This window comes from Rhinolophus ferrumequinum, chromosome X, assembly GCF_004115265.2.
Source record: "Rhinolophus ferrumequinum isolate MPI-CBG mRhiFer1 chromosome X, mRhiFer1_v1.p, whole genome shotgun sequence".
NCBI lineage: Eukaryota > Metazoa > Chordata > Mammalia > Chiroptera > Rhinolophidae > Rhinolophus > Rhinolophus ferrumequinum.
Window position 1 is genome coordinate 7,192,560 of NC_046284.1, and position 9,026 is coordinate 7,201,585.

A 9,026-nucleotide genomic window follows, 5' to 3' on the forward strand; every position below is an offset into this window, starting at 1 on the left:
TCAGGCGCACACAGGAAACTGTCATGCTCCACTACATGCACACGTGCGCAGGCGCACATCTCCCCTTGCTGCTCAGACTCCTGCGGCCGTCCTTTATCTTCCGAATCCAGAATCTCCTGACTTTCCACAGAGATCGTAAGGGCTCTGGCACACTAGTTCCAGACACTGAATAGACATGAGAATAAATTGGGGAGCTATTAAAAGACACCTATGCTGGAGCGCCAATCCTGGGCTCCATCCTGCCTGTTACGCACTTGTTCTCCATTCAAGGTTTTTTGGGGCTTTCGGTGTATGCCCAGGAGACCCAACAAACCAATCACCCTACCCACCAGACTCCTATTGACTGAGACCATCTGGCGCACTCAACTCACTTCCTTTACCTGGTTCCATAGGACATTGCTACCTAGGTGGTGATCAACTTTTGGAGTTAAAGCACCCGACATCCCCTCTTGGACCCTGACCCCACCATCCCCCAATGCAACACGGGGTCCCAAGCCACTGCTGCCCCCCAACCCTGACCTGAACAGACCTTTCCCTCAACTGCCCACATCAGAGGCGAGACACAGCTGAAACCATTTATTGAAGATAAACATTTAACTGAAACCATTGAAGAAAGGGAATAAAACCACAGAGAGGAACTTCTAATGTCCACTAGAGCCCATAGGTCTCCAGACCCCTGCCCCCGCCTCCTTGGGGTCCCTGACGAGGTGCATCAGCTGCCAACCCCCCCACACACCAAGACCCTCCTGCCATAGTCCCCCATCCTGATGGCCCCACAATGGACTTTTGCAGGATGATGGACGCTGGCGATGTCCACTCACGGCAGGGCACCCCTCCCCCTCTGGCCCACATGCTGGGGTCTGGCCCTGCCCTATGGTCTGGACAGGACAGTCATAGGATGCTGGAAAACACAGCAGGGGACACTCCACCAGGCCGAGGAAACTGAGTCATAAGGAACAACAGGGTGAGACACAGTCCCCCTCTGGCCCCGGTGCAGTTCTTCCTTCCTGAGGTCACAGGTGAGCACCGGCCATGCCCTCATTCGTGTTTCCTGCAGTCTCCTGGGACTGGGCTCGGGGTCTCTGGGGTGGGGTGGTCAGCGGGGGTAACTGCTCAGACAAGAACACACACATCTCCACAAGAACAAGCAGCGGTTGGCCTAAACCTACGTGGAGAAAGCAGAGGTTGAGCTCACCACACTGGATGAGAACGAGCAGAGCCTTGGCTGGCAGGAAGCTCACAGCACGTGCCAGGGCCCAGAGGTGACTGCCCAGGTCGGTGAGGACACCCACCCGGGGGCACGCACACCTGTCGGCTCTGCACAGGAACTGTGTGTGTGTGGGGGGGTGATTACTTGACACGAGGGACACTGTGGGGCCTACAGAGAAACGGGGTGGGGCTTCCCAGCACAGGGAGCAGCCTGCCCCAGGGGACGGAGAATGGGAGTCCCCCAGGGATGGCCCCTAACATGTCCCAGTCCACGGCAGATAGCAGATGTGTTCAGGTGCCCCTCACCTAGGCTGGGACGGGCTGCTCAGGCCTGCTCCCAGGCCGGCTGCCCAAGTTGGCAGGGTTTGGGGCTGGAGCTGGCCTTGGCAGCTGCTGAGTGGTGGTTCGCCAGCCCAGTCCCTGTTCTCTGCATGCCGTCTCCAGGTCTCCAGTGGCTCTGCACAAACAAGCACAACAAACACCTCCCCAACAACTCCCCCTCCGCCACCTCTCGCTCCTCCCCTGCTCGCCTCCTCCTCCTGTCTTCTTCCTCTACCTTCCCCTCATTCTCCTCCTCCATTACTCCTCCTGCTTGGGAACAAAAGTCCCTGCACACCCACTCCCACCAAAACCAGCTGTGGGGTACTAACCCAAGTCCCCACTGACCCCCTTGCCAGGCTGGGCCTAGGCTCTCACCTGGGGCTCTTCTCTGTCCTCGCTCTCCTTGCCCCCATAGCCCATCCAGGCTGCAGGGGGAGGAAACTGCCTGTAGGTTGGCGCTGCGCTCCCAGGACCTTTGGGTCTCCTGGCCTGACTTGCACAGGGGCTCGAGGTGCTGCCTTCCTGGGGCTCCCCTGAAGCGCTGTAAATGATTCCGAGGACGGACTGGACCCTGCGGCCTCCCCTCTGGGTGGGGGACACTACCTGTGTGTGCAGCAGCTCTTCCTCGCCTGCACTGGCTCCTTCTGGCAGGGGCGGCCCTGGGGAAGGCTGCTCCAGGCCCCATGTGGCCTGGCGGCCGGTCGGCATTCTTAGCTCAGAGCACAGAGGGTGGGCGTTTGGGGGTGGCCAGATGAAGGGGCTGAGGCCAAAGCCCCCAATTGCACCTCCATCAGCCTCTGCCGTGGTGGGGTCCCTGTCCGTGGCTGGAGCAGCCCATGTACCGGGTGTGGTGGCCCCTTGTTTGTGTTGCTGGTATCTCTTCCGGACCGTGTGCTTGGCCCTCCATGAGCCGAGTTCGGCTTCATGGGTGGAGTCCCTTTGAGCTGGTGGAGGGTGAGGGGGCTTGGCCTGGTCCTGACTGCCCTGCCCTTCTGCCCCACTCAGGTCCTCTGCTGCTTGTGCGGACTGCCCCTTCCCCTTGTTAAAACCTTTCTTCTGCCTGGTAGGGGAAGGGGTGCCCGGTTCTCTTGAGCCTATGCTTTCTAGGGCTTGGGGTGGCTCATGGCCCCAGCCCCTGCCTCGTTTCCCCTCTCTTCTGCTGCAAAGTGAGGACCCTCCTTTGGTGGAGGTGCGTTTTCAGTCTTAGGGCATATGTCCTCAGAATATGCTTCCTCCCCACTACCATGGCCTGACAGTCGCCTGCGCTTCAGGCTCGGGGCAACCCTTTCCTGGAAGGTCTGGGTGCTATTCTCACAATATGGCCCTGCCTGCACAATGACCTGAGGTACAGAAACAGTGGCTTCTGCTACTACCTGGCTATCAGAGGCACTGCGGTCCCTCTGTTTATTCCTGTGCTTCTCCTTTATCACTGCCATGGTGATCTCCCACTCTTCATCATCTCGAATGAGCTTCATTAACTCCAGAAAAGTGGGAGGACACGCACGCTGATCCAGGAGCTTAAGCTTGCCCCGGAGGCTGGTGGTCATATTGGCCCGAGCTAGAATGTGCTTCAGGCGAATCATGTCTGTGTTTCTTATTGACAAGGGGCTGTGCTGCACAGCTTTCTGCAACAGGGGCTCTAACCGTAGCAAAAAAACAGAGGTTTTCTCCCCAGACAGCTGAAAGCTCTGAAAAAACTTAAACTGTGAGGTTCTATAGTCCTCTTTACTCCCAAAGATCTGCCTCAGAGCGTCCAGGCACTGCTCCACAGTCATGGAGTCATTGTTAGCCAGGAGCATCCTCATGATGGACAGGGCAGGGCCCCGTAGGCTCTCCAGCAAACGGCGCCTCTGTTCTACCATAGACACTTGCCACACCTTCATAATCTCAGTGACGTGCTCTAGCCAGACTTCAAAGTTCTCTTCACCTGAGCCTGGGAAAGTATTTCCCGAAAACACTTTAAGTTTTCGGTACCACATGGTTTCTTTCAGAGGCTGAATAACTGCCAGTTTGAACTGGGAAGAACCCTCTGGCTCCACGCTCTCAGTGACACTGCTATACCCCAGGATTTTGGCCACATCTGCCATTTTCCGGCCCTCATCCTTCAGGAAGTAGTTCAGTCTAGCGATGAAATCGTCATCTGAGTTACGGGGTTTCACCACCACTTCCCAGGCACCTCCCTTTCCTGGTATCTCACTGGGTATCGTAGTGAAATTGACAAAGTCAGCCAATTCAATGAAGATGGCCTTAGCATTGTCTTCCCTTCTGAACATTCTGCCCAGCACCCTGTAGGCGCACAGGGGCTGTAAGCCTGCCTTCACGGTCTCTTTAATTTCCATCTCACTACACTCCACGGGGATCCCCACAATCAGCAAGGCCTTCCTAGGGTCCAGGTCCATCCCCTTGCACCAATCCTCTAACAGTGTCACAGCGGCCATTGCTTCCACTTTCTATGAACTGATCTAATACTAGGGGTAGTAATCTGCTCAGAGTTTGACCACAGCTCAGTGAATTCTGAGCCAATGCCAAGCACAAAGGCAGAAGTGTCCGAGGTTTCCACAGCCTGTAATGCAATTGGGGTGAAAGCATCATTATCGCCAAGTCCCCTCTATCAAGAGCCCCTTCTCTTCCCCCACTTCCACTCACAGGAATTCAGTCCCTGCTTCCCAGGGCTCCCCTAGTCATTTGGTGGAGTATAGACTGTAGAGGGGCCTCCCAGTCCAAGCTCCCCCCACCTCATGCCCTCCCTGCTGACCTCCTCCTGCTGTGGGTTCCTTCTCAAATTCCAAGGACTCTGCTGCAGGTGCTGCAGGTGCCTGTAGTAAAAAGGCCAGCGTCAGGAGGCACGGCCTGATGACTGGGGACACTGAGAAAGCCCTCTAAGCAAGAGAGGACAGAACGTTCCACTCCCTGGCTCAGGGCTGTTCAGGCCTCAGGCACCTGGCACCTCTTTGCCAGGGCAAAGGGAGGAGGAGGGAGATGCAGAGTTCCCCTCTTTCTCAGAAAATGCCCGACAGATGAGAAAGATGGCTGGAGTTCTGCGCAATGCAATGAAACTGGTGGGTGTGGAGAGCCTGTGACAAGCTGCAGTGTTGCCATGGATACTGAGAACAGCGTGGACCATGGGTTTCTATCGCAGACTGGTGTCATGTGGTAAGGTTAAGGCCCTCCAGGAGCAACAGGTGATGTCACTGGCCTCCAACCAATGTAGTGTCCCAGCAACAAGGGGGGGTTCGGGGGAGGGAAGATGGGGGTGGGCAGCAAGGATGGAATGCTAAAAAATCAAGAGCTTATGATTTTAAAATGTGTGGGAGCTGGAATCGGGCAGAAAGGGGACCCAGAAAAGGTCACCAGTGCCACACTTCAGGAGACAGACAGCTCTCTGTCTAGGTATGACCCTACCCTGCAGAGTCTGTACATCTTGGCAGGCAGCCCCTCCCCCTCCTGATCTTTGCCAGGGTTACAGAGGCTCCTCCCAACACAGGCCCTCCTCACCACCACTCACCTTGCTGAGTAGGCCCCTCTGCTGGTGTGGATACAGGGATGCCCCAGGCACTCAACACTCAGTCAACTCTCCAGCTGTCCACAGTCAGGCAGTTCCTGGCCCCAGGGTGTATGGGGGGGGTACTGTTCCACTGGACCTGTCCCCAAGACAAGGCAGAGGTATTTTGATAGGGTTCTGCCCCACGTGCCCCTGCTCAGGCTGTGCCAATTCTAAGTTTGCAGAGCTGGCCACAGGTACCCTGGTGCAGAGATACAAGAAACTTGTCACTGGGGTCCACTGTTATAGCAGGAGGAATCCCACTTTAAGATTATTGTCCCCACCCTCAATTTCATACCCCCACTCATACCCACCTACTGCCAAGTCACACTCCTTTCCAAGGCTTACCCCCACTGTAGCTCAACCTCTGATCCAAGCCCCCCCACCAAGCCCCACTCCTACCCAATCCCAACCCGACACCAAGCCCCGCCCCTCCCCAAGCCCAACCCCTGACGCCAAGCCCCGCCCCCACCCAAGCCCAACCCCTGACACCAAGCTCCACCCCTACAGCTCAATCCAAGCCCTGCCCCCCACCTAAACCCAACTCCTATTCCTATTCTCATTCCCCTAAACTCCCCTCCCCCACACTAAACCCCCTTCCCTAAAACCTCCACCCGTTACACACCCCCTACCTCAAACACCCCCCATTCTGTAGTAGGAATACATCTGGTCAGTTGATGTTGGCGGGGGCCAGGAGAGGAAGGGCTGAAGCCACTTTCCTTCCAGAGCAAGGCCGAGAGCCATTTGTTCTGGATATGCAGACTGCAATGGCTCTGGGCAGGGTTAGGCATGGAATCAGTTCCTCTGCAGTTCCCAGGCTGGTTGCTATGGCCTGTAAATGGCAGGGAGCCCGCGGGGTGCCAAGCCTGATCTAGTAGGATCCCATTTCCAGGGGGCCCCCTGTGATGCCAAGGAAGACGGCAAGGGCCACTGGGGACAACGTCCTGCGGTTTGGGTTGCTCAGGGCCCCACTCCTTACCTACTGGAGATGTCTGCAGGCCAGACGCCAGAAAACCACAGCCACCACGCTTCTGTAGCCCCGGTGCACACTGGGCCAGGAGTTAGGGGGAGGAGGCTATAAAATAAGAAACCCTGGCGCCCCCAACAGGGGCACACGGCCTGCTTGTCCCTGCGCCATCGCAGAATGGTACCCTCCTCCCCCTTCGAAAGGGGGTGCTCCTTGTCTCAGCCCTTGTTCCTCTCCCGATGCACTTGGCGGAGGTGGGGACAGAGAGTTCAAATCAAGCTGCGGGGGAGTGTACATTGCAGTGCAGAGCTGGACTGCTCCGGCCTTGGGTTATCTCCAAAGAGACCACCAGGCCTGCCACGTGGAACGCCAGGCCCAGGAGCCATTGTGGCTCTTGTTACATTGTCTCTTCTGTACTCTACCCGAGCTGTGCGGTAACAATCACCAGTGCCCCTCCTCAAATTTGAAAATTGCAAGTCATCACAGGGCCGGGTGCAAAACTAAAGCCCCAGAGGGTGCTTTCTAAAGAAAAGTCCTGATCCCTGTTTATTTTTTCTTCCGCTGTGTTCTAATGGAGCATGGCAACAATACAGCTGCTCCCTGTATTTCCCAAGGGCATGGAAATTTTTGGAGTTCACCAAGAGACAGAGAAGGATTCAAGGATTCCATTCTCCCATTATTCTCTTGACTTTATGAGCAAGTGGATTTACCCATTACCCACCTAATAGTCAAACTGCTTCCTGCCCTTTTCGAAAGGTTTCTTCCACTCAGGGAACATTTGCCCTGGGGCCTTCAGGACCCAAATGCGCTGTTCAACAATGGGCGTTAGGGGGCTACAGGTAGCACAATGGAAAGTGGTCTTGATAACAATGCATGTTTGCATCAGGAGGATGGGGTGAGTGAGAGTCTGTGTTTCTCGAAAGCTGGGTGACTCCAATGCTACAGATCTCTGACTAGGCTTTGAGTACCAAGGCTCTAAAGCCTGTAATTACTTTTCAGATCCAGAAATTATGCGCCTTTGGTGAAAAAATAGATTTCTTTTCCTTTATTAGGGATACAAGTGAACAGGCTGTCCTATAATGCTTTAATAAAAATATTTAAAGGAAATAAAATTTTAAATGAAAGGTTACTGAGCAACATGTTTGTTCCCCTTCAACGACATTTGTTTGCTATGTCTGAGAAGGCCTCAATAGGCCTTACATAATAAGAACACACTATTAAGAGTCTGTTAACTCTATCTCCCATGCCAAGAAAAGATGGTTACCTGGTGCTGTCAGAGAGTCGACCCCAGGTGGGACATTTTACCTGAGGGTTCTCATCATACCAGATCACTGTGGTTCCATGAAACCACCACTGAGCCACTTGGTATTATAGGTATTACAAGGTATCACAAAGGGTGATAATCATGGAAAGAGGTGTGCTGGCCCTGTGATCCTGGGAGGTTAAGAAATACCCCTGAAAACATACATTATATTAGCTTCAGGTGTACTACATGATGCTTCAATTTTTGTATATATTGCAAAATGATCACCCCAATAAGTCTAGTTAACATCCATCATCACACATAGTTACAATTTTTGTTCTTGTGATGAGAAATTTTAAGATTGACTCTCTTAGCAACTTTCAAATAAGCAATATGGTATTATTAAGTATAGTCACCATGCTGTACATTACATTGCCAGGATTATTTATTTTATATGTATGTTTTTGTGTATGTATGTGTATGTACTATTTCAAAGTGAACTTATTCTGACAAAACTTTATTTTAACAGTAATTATATTTCATATGTAGTATGTCAGCCCTAAAGGTTTCAAGATCTTTAGGTAACTTAAAACCTTATACTAAATTAAGTATATAAGGTATGCAGGATGTGTTTTTGTTAAGGACAACGACTAATTTTGTCCTAAAGTAAAATGACTGGCTGTTCCAGAATGACAAAGACGAAAGCGTAGGACTATGGATGAAAAAAGGGGTCCTATGGAAAGGAACTTCACAGGGTGATGTGATCATAAATTCCTAATTGGACAGGCCATGGTGGGTAGTCAGTCATGCCTTAGGCCTGTAACTTCTTCAGTTTTTTTTTTTTACAAATAAATTTGCATCTCTTTTATTTTCCCAATTATAACTTACTCGCTGACATACCTAATGTTAGGAAATAGGTGTCTGTCTTGAAACTTCTCACTTCATAATTGTCCATGAATTGGCTTATTCAGACCTGATGGAATTTTTTCTTTTTCTTTTTAGTGCCTAAAAGCCAGAGAGAATTAGTCCCAGGGCATTCCAGTCTATTTCCTTACCATGGCATCACTATTAAATGGTGCCGGTATCTGGAAGAAAGAGGTCTCTGCTGAAGAACAATTGTGCCCAAACAGGAATCTAAAAAAACTTCTTTAGTTTTTAAGCAAGCCCTGTCCGTTTTTCTTGTGCATCTAGGTCAACACACCTTTGAAATACCCCCTTTCAGACTCCTCAGAAGCAAAACCACACTCAAGAGAGCACATAATCTTATTTCCTCTCCTGTAATCCAATCTTGGCCTTGCTTCCTCCCACCCCCATGTAATCTTCCTTAGTTCCCTCCTTAATTTCAAATGCATAAAAGAAGCTGCAACATTGTTAGTCTCTGGAGCATTTAAGATCTTTCTTCCTGGCATATGTTGTCAGATTGGCTCAAACAAATTCTTATAAAAATTATCTACAGGTTTGGACATTTTTTATGCCAACAGGACAAAACTTGAATCAAAATGAAAGTTGTAGAAGGTTCGTAGAAAATAAATTTTATTTCTTGTGGTCATAACTGGCTAAAGTTCAATGGGTTTATTTATGAGCTATTTTAAAATGAGCTGTAATATTAAGCAGTACACTGATGCGAAACTAGAATTTGATTTTCCTTGTTAAAATGAGAAAAAAAACTTAGATTATTGGTAGGCTCTTAGTAAGAGGCTGTAAAAGGTTTTGCTTTGCTATATATATGCATTTATATATATTAT

The 9,026-nt window shown here is 51.4% G+C and overlaps 1 protein-coding gene across 5 annotated transcripts; it reads right to left on the reverse strand.

Moving 5' to 3' along the window:
- Positions 1–572: 572 nt before the first annotated feature.
- On the reverse strand, positions 573–6,184 carry PNMA5 (PNMA family member 5). Of its 5 annotated transcripts, XR_004423914.1 has the most exons (5): positions 6,051–6,184; positions 5,036–5,171; positions 4,286–4,346; positions 1,516–1,666; positions 573–1,165 (listed from the first exon to the last, which is right to left on the reverse strand). XR_004423914.1 is itself a non-coding variant. In XM_033114947.1 (4 exons), the coding sequence occupies exon 4, from the start codon at positions 3,966–3,968 to the stop codon at positions 2,634–2,636; it is 1,335 nt and encodes a 444-aa protein (XP_032970838.1). In that variant the 5' UTR covers positions 3,969–4,093; positions 4,286–4,346; positions 5,036–5,171; positions 6,051–6,184; the 3' UTR covers positions 2,414–2,633. The 5 variants fall into 5 exon arrangements, 2 of the variants coding, with proteins under 2 accessions (XP_032970838.1, XP_032970922.1); XM_033114947.1 differs by lacking the exons at positions 573–1,165; positions 1,516–1,666 and adding an exon at positions 2,414–4,093; XM_033115031.1 differs by lacking the exons at positions 573–1,165; positions 1,516–1,666; positions 6,051–6,184 and adding exons at positions 2,414–4,093; positions 5,386–5,396.
- Positions 6,185–9,026: the final 2,842 nt, after the last annotated feature.

Excerpts from the sequence above, each read along its gene's own strand:
- PNMA5 (XM_033114947.1), bottom strand. The coding sequence starts at position 3,968 with ATGGCCGCTGTGACACTGTTAGAGGATTGGTGCAAGGGGATGGACCTG.